General features: G+C 39.3%; 1 protein-coding gene across 4 annotated transcripts in view; it reads left to right on the top strand.

The window, feature by feature from the left end:
• SFMBT1 (Scm like with four mbt domains 1) overlaps positions 1-14,466 on the top strand; it is a 129,316-nt gene that overhangs the window by 71,849 nt on the left and 43,001 nt on the right. For all 4 annotated transcript variants that reach the window (XM_043587630.1, XM_043587632.1, XM_043587629.1 and 1 more), the window contains one exon: positions 6,707-6,801. In XM_043587630.1, the coding sequence (XP_043443565.1) occupies positions 6,707-6,801 (95 nt within the window). The remainder of the gene's footprint in view (positions 1-6,706; positions 6,802-14,466) is intronic.

Genomic DNA, 14,466 nt, shown 5'->3' with positions numbered 1-14,466 from the left:
ACAACTCCTTGAAACTCTTTTCATTTTTTCAGTGTTTCCTTTCTGTTGTTTAGATTGAGTGTTTTCTTTTGCTCTGTTTTTAATTTTAGTCGTTCTTTCCTGTATCCTCCTTATTCTGCTAAGGAGCTTACCATGGAGTTTACTTACGGTTATTGTATTTTCAATTCCAAAGTTTCTGTTTTGAGCTAAGGAGGGATGAGGAATGGGAATAGTCCCAGGTTAAAAAGCCACAACCCTGCTCTTCTAACCAGGTCCAGGTACCTTGTCTGGAATAGTACTTTTCAGTTTGTTGTGTGCCTTCAGTTAATTTCGTAACTTTGAAATGGTTGCTTCTCATTGTTTAGTCAGTGATCTTGATATTTTTCTGGGAGAGTAGGTTCACTGAGGTACTCACTGTGCCATTTAGGAAGTTGATTTATCTTGTTTTAAATGTTATTGTTAATTCATGCATTTAAAGCGCACACACACACATATTTGATGAGTTTGATTCTATTGCTGTCATTCATTTGATGATCAAACTGCCACATTCTAGAGCAGTGAGAGTTCTTTCAGATTATTTCCTGTGTTTTTTTGGTGTGATATCAATGTATCTGTGATAATTCTAGTCCTTGCTTTCTGGTGTAGTAAGATTCCCAGGTACTTCTTGCACATTTTCTACCCCAGACTTACAACCTACCATTTCTCTGGGGAATGATTTTTTTATTTAGGGCAGTGGATACGATATTTGGAGATCACAGTCTGAGTACTGGGGTGCTCATTGATACTAGGTTGTCATTTCTTACAAGCCTTATCCATAGACATAGGTAGAAACTACACATCTTTAGAAAAGGTGGCTTCATTGTATATTTATAATTTTACTTACTTATTTATTTTTTAATGTTTATTTTTTCAGAGTCAACATGAGTGGGGGAGTGGTAGAGACAGAGGGAGAGAGAAAGAATCCTAAGTAGGCTCTGCACCATCAGCACAGAGCCAGATGTGGGGCTCTGACTCTGGAACTGCAAGATCATGACCTAAGCTGAAATCAAGAGTCCAAGGCTTGACTGACTGAGCCACCCAGGCGCCCCCGTATTTATAATTTTAATTTAAAATTTCAGTAATTTAAAACTACTTCTTGGATTTTATGCTTGTGTCTCTTTTCTTTTGGAAATGTGTTGTTTCATAATGATGTTCATATCATCACTTATTTTTACTCTACCATATTTTTTATGGTTTTTTTTTTTTAATGTTTAATATTTGTTATTGAAAGGGAGAGAGAGACAGAGCGCGAGCAGGGGAGAGTTAGAGAGAGAGGGAGGCACAGAATCTGAAGTGGGCTCCAGGCTCTGAGCTGACAGCACAGAACCTAATGTGGGACTTGAACTCCTGAATGGTGAGATCATGACCTGAGGTGAAGTTGGATGCTTAACCAACTGAGCCATCCAGGCCCCCCTTATATTGTTTTTTAAAAAATATTTATTTATTTTGAGAGAGAGCATGTGTGTGCAGGGGGAGGGGCAGAGAGAGAGGGAGAGGGAGAGAGAGAGAGAATCACAAGCAGGCTCTAGGGAGCCCAACATGGGGCTTGAACTCATGAACCATGAGATCATGACCTGAGCTGAAATCAAGAGTCTGACGCTTAACTGACTGAGCCACCAGGCATCCCTACCCTATAATATTTCTATAATTTTTTCAACAGAACCAATATTCCAAGTATTCGTAAGATAACAGTGTGAGGTTTAAAGTTTCTTTATGGTTTTTGCCTTTAAATATATTCCCCCGGGGTTTGCAGTCAAATATTGTATTTTAATATGGCATAAAGTAATCCTGTTGGTTTTGCCACCAACAGTTAAGCATATTTGTTTCAGTTCATTTTCATTTGGAATTTTTTTCTTTCTCTCTTTTTTTTTTTTTAATGTTTGCTTATTTTGAGAGAGAAAGAGAATGTGTGTGAGTGGGGAAGGTTGCAGAGAGGGTGAGAGAGAATCCCAAGGAGGCTTCGTGCTGTGAGCACAGAACCTAGTGGAGCTCAATGCCAGGATCCATGAAATCATGACCTGAGTGAAAATCCAGAGTCCAAAGCCTAACTGACTGAACCACCCAGGTGCCCCTGGAATTTTTTTCTTTTGATTCAAATATGTTTCTAAATTGTAAAAATGTCTACATAGTTACATATGATGGCATTCTGATACTATTCATCCTTTTTATTCTTCATATACATAACTGGTTTTATTACTTTATTACTCATTTAAAAATTATAAACAAGAATGTGTATACATACATGTATATTGATATTCATATCTCTTCTATACTAGAGATTATCCCACATCAGTATGTAGTAACCTTTCTCCTTCCATTTTCCAGCTATATAGATGTATCTACCATATTTAATTCAGCCAGTTCCCTGCTGGTGGACACTTGGGTTGATCCCAGTCTTGGTATTACAAATAGGGCTGCAATGAATAGTTTTGCACATACGTCTTTTTGTATTTTGCCAGCATATCTATCTTTGGGATAGATTCCTAGAAGTGGAATTGTTGGCTTAAAAGGCAAATACACATGTATTTTGCTAGATATTGCCAAGTTCTCTTTCACTAGGGTTGTGTCATTATGGTTTACCTGCTTAACTACAGCCTCACTATAGAGAGGAGTATGTTGTCAAACTTTGGAATTTTTTTCCAATCTCATACCTCAGTGTAGTTTTAATTTGCTTATCTTTTAAAATGAGTAAATTTACACATCTTTCCATGTGTTTAAGGACTATTTGCATTTCTTTTCATGTATTTTGCTCATTTTTCTTTTTTTAAAGAAAAATTATTTATTTTGAGATAAATAAAATAATTATTTATTTTGAGAGAGAGTGTGTGCATGCACACAAGCAGGGGAGGGGCAGAGAGAGATAATTCCAACCAATCCCGATGGGTGCTTAATCCCACAACTGTGAGATCGTGACCTGAGCTGATATCAAGAGTCGGTTGCTTAGCCAACTGAGCCATCCAGGTTCCCCTATTTTGCTCATTTTTTGATCAGATTATTAGTTTGTTTCTTCTTGGCTTGTCAGTAGTTTTTAATTATTAGAGGTTTTAGTTCTTTAATTCATTTTTTTTAGTATTTTTTCATTATTTTTTTAATGTTTATTTAATGTTTATCTTGGGAGAGAGAACGTGAGCTGGGCAAGGGAGAGAGAGAATCGTAAGTGGGCCCTGAGCGCTCAGTGCAGAGCCCAGCACTAGACTCAAACCCACAAACTGTGATCCTGAGATCAAGTGACCTGAAATCAGGAATCAGACACCTAGCCGTCTGAGACATCCGGTTGCCCCTTTTGTTGTTTATTTTTTCTTTGTAAATTAGCATGCTGTTTGAGGGAGTAGGTTCCTGGCTGAGGACCATGAATCGTCAGCCTTGTTATGTTTTAATAATGGAAATTGAGTTTCTACTGACCCATACTTTCCAGGATGCTGCCCATGTAGTCTTTGTTGGCTTGTTAAATTTCTGGTGAAAATTTTCAAACATGGAAAACAATGTAACAAACACACATTGATAAAAATGAGTGGAAAACAATATAACAAACACCTGTGGTACCTACTGTGAAGAATTAATGTTAACGTTGTCCAGTATTTGTTTCCATTTTTTAAATTGTTATAAAATGTCCTTAACACAAAGTTTACTTGTGAACCATTTTTAGGTATACAGTTCAGTGGCATGAAGTCCATTCACACTGTTGTGCATCACCGCAGTGATCTCCAGCACTTTTTTTTAAGTTTATTTATTTATTTTGAGAGAAAGAGAGAGTGTGTGTGCATGTGAGCAGGGGAGCAGCTGAGAGTGGGAGAGAGAATCCCAAGCAGGCTCTGCACTGTCAGCGTGGAGCCCAGTGCAGGGCTCAAACCCACAAACCGTGAGATCATGACCTGAGCCGAAATCCAGAGTTGGACACTTAACTAACTCACCCAGGCACCCAATCCAGCACTTTTTCATCTTCTCAGACTGCAGCTCTGTACCTATTACATGATGATAACTTCCCATTTCCCTTTCCCCCCAGTCCTTGGGAATTACATTCTCGTCTGTGTCTCTGTGGATTTGAGTACTCTAGCTATTGGCATGTAAGTGGAATCATACAGTATCTGTCCTTTTGCAAGTGGCTTACTTCATTTAGCGTCACGTCCTCCGGTTCATTCATGTTGTCATATGTGCCATATTTTTAAGGCTGAATAATACTCCAGTGTATGTATGTATACACCTCATTTTGTTTATCTGTTCATCCGTTTATGGACACTTGAGTTGCTTCCACCTTTTGACTATTGTGAATATTACTGCTATGAACATTTGTGTACAACTATCTGTTTGAGTCCTTGCTCTCAATTCTTTGGGGTATATATCCAGAAGTGGAATGGCTATGTCACAGGGTGATTGTATTTTTAATTGTTTGAGGAACCACTGTATAGTTTTCCACAGCGGCTGCACCATTTTACATCCGCAGACCAGCAATGCACAAAGATTCCAATTTCTCACATCCTTGGCAACACTTACTTTCTGCTTTTTTGGGATAATAGTTATTCTAGTGGGTATGAGGTGGTATCTCATTGTGATTTTGATTTGCACTTCCCTAATGATGTTGAACATGTTTTCATGTCTTCCCATTTTTTTTTAAGAAATAAAGCCTAATAGAGTTTAAGCCTCTTTTGTACTTCTCTTCCTGTTTTCTCCTCTCCATCTCCCAAAGGTAGTTGATGTATATCCTTCCCACCTTTGTTTCTATACTCTTATTAATATGCATGCATTTATAAACATTTATACTGCAAAGTTTGCTTTGAAGCCTAAACTGTATCTTGTGCTTTTCATTCTGTACTTGCTGTTTTTATTTGATGTGGGTTTTTTGTTTTTTTTTTTTTGAGATTTATCTGTGTCAATACTGGTTCATTCATTTCAGCTGCGATACAGTACTACTCCATTGTGGAATTGCCATAATTTATCTCTTCTTCTGTCTGTTGCTGTCACAGACAGTGCTGTGGTGAGCATCCTTGTACTTGCCTCCTATGCATGGACTCCCCTAGGGTGTACTCATTCAGCAGCTGTCTGTTGTGAACCTGCTAGTGCCCCTCATTGTTTTGAGCAGTGAGGATACGTCAGTAAACAAAATCCTGCTCTTAGAGAGTTTATTATGTAAATTGGAATTAGTGGAGTTTGCAATATTTGAATCTTTGCTCACTCAACAAAAATTTATTGAGTCTGCTGTGACAGATACAGGAGTGACCAAAATGAAGTCTTGTCTTGGTAGGGTTTGTTTTCTAACGGGGAGGATACAAAGGTGTATGGCATACTGGCAAGTACTTCTGAATGCCTGTAAGATAATGGAAGCACAGTCTGGGGTGTCTGCTTTAGAGAAGTAGTGATGGGAGGCCTTTCTGGAAACAGGACGTTTGAGGAGAGGCTTGAACGTAATGAAGCGGTGAATGACACTGGGGAAGGGGTCTTTGAGGAAATCAATGAGGAAAGAGCATGTTTAGAGAAGAATAGTAAGAATCCCAGGGTCACTTGAGTGCAGTGAGCACACAAGAGGCTGGTTGGGGATGAAGTGGCAGGGAAGGTAGCCAGGCCTCACACCAGATTGGGCCTTCACAGTCTTCCAAAGAGTTTAGATTTCGTTGTAATTTTGATTAAAAGGTGAAAGGATATAGTGATTAGGTCTTGGGCTAGAGAGAGAGCAATAGAAATGGTGGGAAGTGATTTGATTTGAAGTGTATTTTAAAGGTGGTACCTACAGAGTTTTCTGATGATTTTGATGTATCTGTAGATGTGAAAGAGAAGTTGGAAAAAAAGGATAGCCCCACATTTTTGGATTGAGCCAAAATATGGACTGGTGGTATCTTTTATGCAATTGGAGAGTACTAAGGAGGATTCAGGTTGCAAATTTAAGTTTGAAATGCCTATTAAGGCACCCGGGTGGCTCAGTCAGTTGAGTGTCCGACTTCGGCTCAGGTCACGATCTCACAGCTCCTGAGGCCAAGCCCCACGTCAGACTGTGTGCTGACAGCTTGCAGCCCGGAGCCTGCTTCAGATTCTGTCTTGGCCTCTCTGTGCCCCTCCCTTGCTCGTGCATTGTCTCTCTCTCTCTCAAATATAAATAAACATTTAAAGAATTAAAAAAAAAAAAAAAAAAGAAATGCCTATTAAGTATCTCAGGTAGTTGGCATTAGATACCAAATTATAGTCCAAAGTGATTATAATAGTTATACTCTCACCAGCTTTTATATGGCCCATCTGGGTGGATCCCTCCCTGATGGAGCCCAGCAGGAGACAGCATGTCACCCTTCCATGTTGTTGAGATTCATTGATCATCAGTACACAAAGGGAACCTGCCATTTACAATGAACATGTGAGGGGCACCTGGGTGGCTCAGTCGGTTGAGCGTCAGACTCCAGCTCAGGTCATGATCTCACGGTTCGTGAGTTTGAGCCCCACGTCGGGCTCTGTGCTGACAGCTCAGAGTCTGGAACCTGCTTGGGATTCTGTGTCTCCCTCTCTCTCTGCCCCTCCCCTGCTCGCACTCTGTGTCTGTCTCTCAAAAACAAACATTAAAAAAATTTTTTAAAAACCTGAACGTCTGATTATTTTGTGTGTAAAATCAAATCGGTTAATTTGATGTGAAGTAAATTGTGTAAGTTAGGGTTACTAAGTTTATGTTTTTACAGTCTTGAGTTTTCTTTTGTTCTGATTTTAATTCCAGATGCTGGATCTGGTGTGGAAGAAGTGGAGTTAAGCTGGGAAGATTACCTAGAAGAGACAGGGTCCGCTGCAGTACCCTACGGATCTTTTAAACATGTAAGCACTGCCTGTATTTGTTTTACTGACTGCACCTTGTTCCTTTGACTCACGGTACCATCATTAGAGGGTTTAGAGTTATTTTAAGTTGGGACACTTGAAAGGATTTGGGTGCTTTTTCCTTTTTTCCTCTTCTTGCCACCCTCATTTTAAAAACTGGACATATTTTATTTTATTATTTTAAAGTAACCTCTACATCCAACTTGGGGCTCGAACTGACAACTCTGAGATCAAGAGTCACACTGATCAGAGTGCTCGCCTGACCAAACCAGCCAGGTGCCCCTGGACATACTTTAAAGTCTTTTTTGGTTTTGTTTATTTTCTATCACTCAATGCAACACTTGTCTTTTTCACTCATCATGAGTATTCCTTTTTTTTTTTTTTTGGTCAATAAAACCCCTCATAAATTGAAGAAAATGGTTTATTTTCTTACACTGTGTGTTATGACTGTTGGTTTGCACATTGAAAGTAAGTTCAGTAATGTCATTGCTTTCTCTCACGTTGAGCAGAAACGTAAGTAATATCATTAGTGGGTTATATTCGTGGCTGGGGCAGTATAGTTTTATGTCTTAATAGCTCAATTTAATGCTTAATCCATTGACCACATACTTGCCCTATATGATGCCTTTAGAATGGAAGAAAACAGTCCAAGTTTTATTAATAATTCATATTCAGACCTAGTTTTTGAGGCTTTTCACTTACATTCCCTCTTAAAACACAGAATTATTGATCTGTTGATTTCACGTTTCTCTTAGTCTGTTCAGGCTGCCATAGACTGGGTGGCTTGAACAACAGAAGTTTATTGTCTCACGGTTCTGGAGACTAGAAGTCTGAGATCAGGCTGCCAGCAGGGTTAGGCTCTGGTGAGGGCTCTTTTCCTGGTTTGCTGACAGCCTGGTCACTGTGTCCTCACATGGCAGAGAGTGAGAGAGCAGACTCTCCTTGAATCAGGGCTCCACTCTTAGGGCCTCATTTACCCTTTACTACCTCCATAAGGGTGCTCATGGATTGGAAGAATAAATATTGTCAAAATGTCAATACTACCCAAAGCTATCTACACATTCAATGCAATCCCAATCAAAATTGCACCAGCATTCTTCTCGAAACTAGAACAAGCAATCCTAAAATTCATATGGAACCACAAAAGGCCCCGAATAGCCAAAGTAATTTTGAAGAAGAAGACCAAAGCAGGAGGCATCACAATCCCAGACTTTAGCCTCTACTACAAAGCTGTCATCATCAAGACAGCATGGTATTGGCACAAAAACAGACACATAGACCAATGGAATAGAATAGAAACCCCAGAACTAGACCCACAAACGTATGGCCAACTAATCTTTGACAAAGCAGGAAAGAACATCCAATGGAAAAAAGACAGCCTCTTTAACAAATGGTGCTGGGAGAACTGGACAGCAACATGCAGAAGGTTGAAACTAGACCACTTTCTCACACCATTCACAAAAATAAACTCAAAATGGATAAAGGACCTGAATGTGAGACAGGAAACCATCAAAACCCTAGAGAAGAAAGCAGGAAAAGACTACCTCCATAAGGGTGCTGTCTTTTTTTTTTTTCTTGTTTTATTTATTTATTTTTTAAATTTACATCAAAATTAGTTAGCATATAGTGCAACAATGATTTCAGGAGTAGATTCCTTAGTGCCCCTTACCCATTTAGCCCATCCCCCCTCCCACAACCCCTCCAGCAACCCTCAGTTCTCCATATTTATGAGTCTCTTATGTTTTGTCCCCCTCCCTGTTTTTATATTAGTTTTGTTTCCCTTCCCTTACGTTCATCTGTTTTGTCTGTTAAAGTCCTCAGATGAGTGAAGTCATATGATTTTTGTCTTTCTCTGACTAATTTCACTCAGCATAATACCCTCCAGTTCCATTCACATAGTTGCAAATGGCAAGATTTCATTCTTTTTGATTGCCGAGTAATACTCCATTGTGTGTGTATATACACACACACACACACACACACACCACCTCTTCTTTATCCATTCATCCATCGATGAACATTTGGGCTCTTTCCATACTTTGGCTATTGTTGATAGTGCTGCTATAAACATGGGGGTGTATGTGTCCCTTCGAAATAGCACACCTGTATCCTGTGGGTAAATACCTAGTAGTGGTCGTAGGGTAGTTCTATTTTTAGTTTTTTGAGGAACCTCCATACTGTTTTCCAGAGTGGCTGTACCAGCTTGCATTGCCACCAACAATGCAAAAGAGATCCTCTTTCTCCACATTTCGCCAACATCTGTTGTTGCCTGAGTTGTTAATGTTAGCCATTCTGACAGGTGTAAGGTTTTGATTTGTATTTCCCTGATGATGAGTGATGTGGAGCATTTTTTCATGTGTCCGTTTGGCCATCTGGATGTCTTCTTTGGAGAAGTGTCTATTCATGTCTTTTGCCCATTTCTTCGCTGGATTATTTTTTTGGGAGTGTTAAGTTTGATAAGTTCTTTATAGATTTTGGATACTAACCCTTTATCTGATATGTCATTTGCAAATTTCTTCTCCCATTCTGTTGGTTGCCTTTTAGTTTTGCTGATTGTTTCCTTCGCTGTGCAGAAGCTTTTTATTTTTATGAGGTCCCAATAGGTCATTTTTGCTTTTGTTTCCCTTGCCTCTGGAGACGTGTTGAATAAGAGGTTGCTGCAGCCAAGATCAAAGAGGTTTTTGCCTGCTTTCTCCTCGAGGATTTTGATGGCTTCCTGTCTTACATTGAGGTCTTTCATCCATTTTGAGTTTATTTTTGTGTATGGTGTAAGAAAGTGGTCCAGGTTCATTTTTCTTCATGTTCCTGTCCAGTTTTCCCAGCACCACTTGCTGAACAGACTGTCTTTATTCCATTGGATATTCTTTCCTGCTTTGTCAAAGATTAGTTGGCCATACCTTTGTGGGTTCCATTTCTGGGTTCTCTATTCTGTTCCATTGATCTGAGTGTCTGTTCTTGTGCCAGTACCATACTGTCTTGATGATTACAGCTTTGTAGTATAGCTTGAAGTCGGGGATTGTGATGCCTCCTGCTTTGGTTGTCTTTTTCAAGATCAGTGAAAATGATAACACCACAACCCAAAACCTCTGGGATGCAGCAAAGGCAGTCATAAGAGGAAAGTACATAGCAATCCAGGCCTTCCTAAAGAAGGAAGAAAGATCTCAGATACACAACCTAACCTTACGCCTTAAGGAGCTGGAAAAAGAACAGCAAATAAAACCCCAAAACCAGCAGAAGACAGGAAATAATAAGGATTAGAGCAGAAATTAATGCTATCGAAATCAAAAAAACAGTAGAACAGATTAATGAAACCAAAAGCTAGTTCTTTGAAAGAATTAACAAAATTGATGAACCACTAGCCAGTTTGATCAAAAAGAAAAAGGAAAGGACCCAAGTAAATAAAATCAAGAATGAAAGAGGAGAGATCACAACCAACACAGCAGAAATAAAAACAGTAATAAGACAATATTATGAGCAATTATATGCCAATAAAGTGGGCAATCTGGAAGAAATGGACAAATTCGTAGAAACATATACACTACCAAAACTGAAACAGGAAGAAATAGAAAATTTGAACAGACCCATAACCAGTAAGGAAATCGAATTAGTAATAAAAAATCTGCCAAAAAACAAGAGTCCAGGGCGAGATGGGTGTCCAGGGGAATTCTACCAAACATTTAAGGAGGAGTTAACACCTATTCTCTTGAAGCTGTTCCAAAAAATAGAAATGGAAGGAAAACTTCCAAACTCTTTCTATGAAGCCAACATTACCTTGATTCCAAAACCAGACGGAGACCCCACTAAAAAGGAGAACTAAGACCAATTTCCCTGATGAACATGGTTGCAAAACTCCTCAACAGGGGGCTGTCTTAAAATACAGTCACATTGGGAGTTAGGATTTGAACATATGAATTTTGGGGGACACACAGTTTAGTCCATAGCAGTGTTCAGCAGGGCATAGTTCCTTTGTTCTAGGATTTAGGAAGACACAAATGCTCACTGAGAATTGTCTGATTTTGTGAGGTTAAACTGTATTGTAGGTGTTGTATATGCCAAAGAATCTTGCTATTTTCAGTTTGTGTAAAAACTCAGTCATAATAGTTGCCCTATTTTTAGTTCACTTATGCCTTTCTTAAATTGAAGTAGTGAGAACTACATATTTTAAGTAAGGGTTTAATTTTATATTACGTTGACTAATCTTTTATAATTGCTTTTGGTATTTTTTTTAACAAGGGAAGTTTATTCATGATCATGTAATACCTTTGAGTTATTGTTTTTAATGTTAATACTAATCTGATAGGTATTTATACATACTTATTATTTATTTATACTAAAATGAAAATGGGGGATAAATTTCCTGAGCAAAATTCTGGATCTAAAAAATGTCATTTTAACATTTTAAAAAAAGTTTATTCATTTATTTTGAGAGAAAGAGAGCAAATGGGGAAGGGGCAGAGAGAGGGAGAGGCAGAGAATCCCAAGCAGGCTCTGTACCATCAGTGCAGAACCTGATGCAGGGCTCGACCGTGAGATCATGACCTGAGCCAAAGTCACATGCTTAATGGACTGAGGCACCCAGGTGGCCCTAAAAAAGTCATTCATTCATTCATTCATTCATTCATTCATTCATGTTTATTTTTGAGAGAGAGAGACAGAGTGCGAGCAGGGGAGAGGCAGAGTGAGAGGGAGACACAGAATCCGGAGCAGGCTCCAGGCTCCAAGCTGTCAGCACAGAGCCCGACACGGGGCTCGAATGTTATGACCTGAGCCAAAGTTAGACACTTAACCAACTGAGCCACCCAAGCACCCCAAAAAATGTCATTTTATTTTATTTAAAAAAAAATTTTTTTTTTCAACGTTTATTTATTTTTGGGACAGAGAGAGACAGAGCATGAACGGGGGAGGGGCAGAGAGAGAGGGAGACACAGAATCGGAAACAGGCTCCAGGCTCTGAGCCATCAGCCCAGAGCCTGACGCGGGGCTCGAACTCACGGACTGCGAGATCGTGACCTGGCTGAAGTCGGACGCTTAACCGACTGCGCCACCCAGGTGCCCCAAAAATGTCATTTTAAAGAAACAGGTTCCACCTCTCCTCTTTGAATGTCAAAGCAACAAGGAGCATGAAAAATAGATGTATACTCTCTGATCATCAAATGTAGAAAATATTTGTAAGCTTGAATCAGTATATGGTGAAAGACTGCCACGTGTGGTAAAAACCAAGCACAGGTATAGGAAGATGCCGAGAAGGAGTGCCTGTGGCTAGCTGATCACAGCCAAAGCTGCTGGAACTCAGATTTCCAGGACTTGTGAGCCACTGGCAAGTTTTATAGTACCCAATTTGGAATGAAGGAGGTGGGGAAGGTGGGGCTGAAGAAGAAATTAGAAGTAAACCACATTTGCAAGGATGACAATTCTAAGATAGTAAAACAGTTTTCCTCATATCTGGTGAAGGAAACAGCACAAACTATGGGAAAGACACTAAGCTTTACCTGAATCTTCTGGAACAAAAGCTTTAAGCTTCTAGGGGAAGGAATGCAAACCTTTTAACTGCCCCCCCCCCCCCCCACCTCCCCACCGGGTACAGGTGAAGATTCTTTGCAGCCTGGGGAAAGAACAGAAGAAATAAAAGCCCTCTGTCCTGGAGAGGGGTAGGAATACATGCTAGAGCATTAAAGGTCCCCTACAGTTGGGAGAGGAGTAAGATCACTGAGAAGTTTGCACTCCCAACACCCAGGACACAGAACCTGAGACTGAGGCTGAATCTCAGAGAGTGTCCCTTCCTGCTTGTCTTCAATGACCAAGTTAGAAAATGTTGGGCAACAGAGGTCTGTTTGTAGGAGAGGGCAAGAGTGTGGAGATAGATGGTCTTTGAGATGTAGTCACAAAGAGAGGGCCTAAATCTCAGGGTGGAGCAGCAAGTATTGAGGGGAGAAAGCCCTCTGGCAAATGAGCCTATACCCTCAGTAGAAAATGCTAATGTAGTTTGGAGCCTCTGGTGTACTGTGAAAACCAAACAACAAAACCCAAACCCAATTGCACTCCTCACTGTATTGATTTAACCTTCTCCCTCAAATTTAAGGCCTAAAAAGAAACACCCCCATGTCCAGGCATAAATACTGTCTGCTCAGCCTCAGTTATTCTGTACAGGATGTCTGGCTTTCAGTGAAAAATTATGGGACACACGAAGAACCAAGAGAAAAACAGCAAACTGTCAACAGACAAAGCATTCCACAGAACCAGACTCATAAGGCCCGGATACTGGAACTATCAGAGAATTTTAAATAACTATGAGTAATAGCTTAAAGGCTGTAGCAGAACAGGTGGACAACATGTGTGAACAGAAAAGGAAATCAGGGGCGCCTGGGTGTCTCAGTTAGTTAAGCATCTGACTCTTGATTTCAGCTCAGGTCAGGATCTCATGGTTCATGGGACTGAGCCCTGCATCATACTCTGTGCTGAGAGCACAGAGCCTGCTTGGGATTCTCTCTCTCCCTCTCTCTCTACCCCTCTGCTAGTCATGCACTCTCTCTCTCTCTGAAAATAAGTAAATAAACTGTAAAAACAAACAAACAAACAAAAAAACAAAAAAAACAACACTTAGCAATCGACACTATTAGACACAGTGAAGTGGAAATTATAGAAACGAAAAACATGGTAATAAGAGATGTCAAATGCCTTTGACAAGCTCATTGGTCATCCTCAAACAGATGAGGAAAGAGTATACTTGAAGATAAGTCAATATAAATTTCCCAAACTGAAATGCAAAGAGGAAAAGAGTGGGGAAAAAAACAGACCAGAACATCCAAGAGCTATGGACAGTATAAAAAAAGTCTAATGCATGTGCAATTGGAATCTCAGGAGAAAGGAGAGAAAGCGAGGAAGATACCTTTGAAGAGCATAATTCACCATAGTAGCAGAATAAAGGAGAAAAAATACATTATCACCTCAATATAAAGAGAAAAATAATTGGTAAAATTCCATACCCAGTCATGACAAAAGCTCTTAGCAAACTGTAGATGAGAAAATTAAAGAAATCTTTAATTTGCTAAAGGATATCTATAAAAAATCTACAGCAAACTTTGTTAATGGTAATATGATGCATACTTTGTTTTACATATGCAACAAGATAAAAATGTTGGCTAACATGACTTCTGTTTGCTAGTGTATTGGAGGTTCTGGCTAATACAGTAAGGTAAGCAAAACAACTAAAATGTATAAGGATTTGGAAGAAAGGAAAAATGTCATTATATACAGGTGAATAAAATAATTTACAGATATAGGATTAATGAGTAACTTTAATAAGATTATTAGACACAGGGTAGCATGAAAAATTATTATATTTCTGTATACTAGCAACAAAGAAAAGTGGGACTGAAAGATGTAATTTACAATACCATAAACACATCAAATGACTAATAAATGTAACAAAAATTTGCAAAGTAACTTCAAACCATTATTGATGTAAGTTAAAATAAAGGAATATGCCTTGTTTATGTAATGGAAGACTCACTATTGTAAAGATGACAGTTCTCCCAATAATAAATAAATCTATAGTAGATCTATAGATTTACGGCAACCCATGTCAAATACCAAAAGAAAACTCAGATAGGAATTGACGGTCTGATTCTAAAGTTCATGTGGAAATGCGAAGGAGCCAGGATAACC

Source organism: Prionailurus bengalensis, chromosome A2 (assembly GCF_016509475.1).
Source record: "Prionailurus bengalensis isolate Pbe53 chromosome A2, Fcat_Pben_1.1_paternal_pri, whole genome shotgun sequence".
NCBI lineage: Eukaryota > Metazoa > Chordata > Mammalia > Carnivora > Felidae > Prionailurus > Prionailurus bengalensis.
Note: the sequence above shows the minus strand (reverse complement) of the source record. Positions and strands in the feature narration are given on the sequence as shown.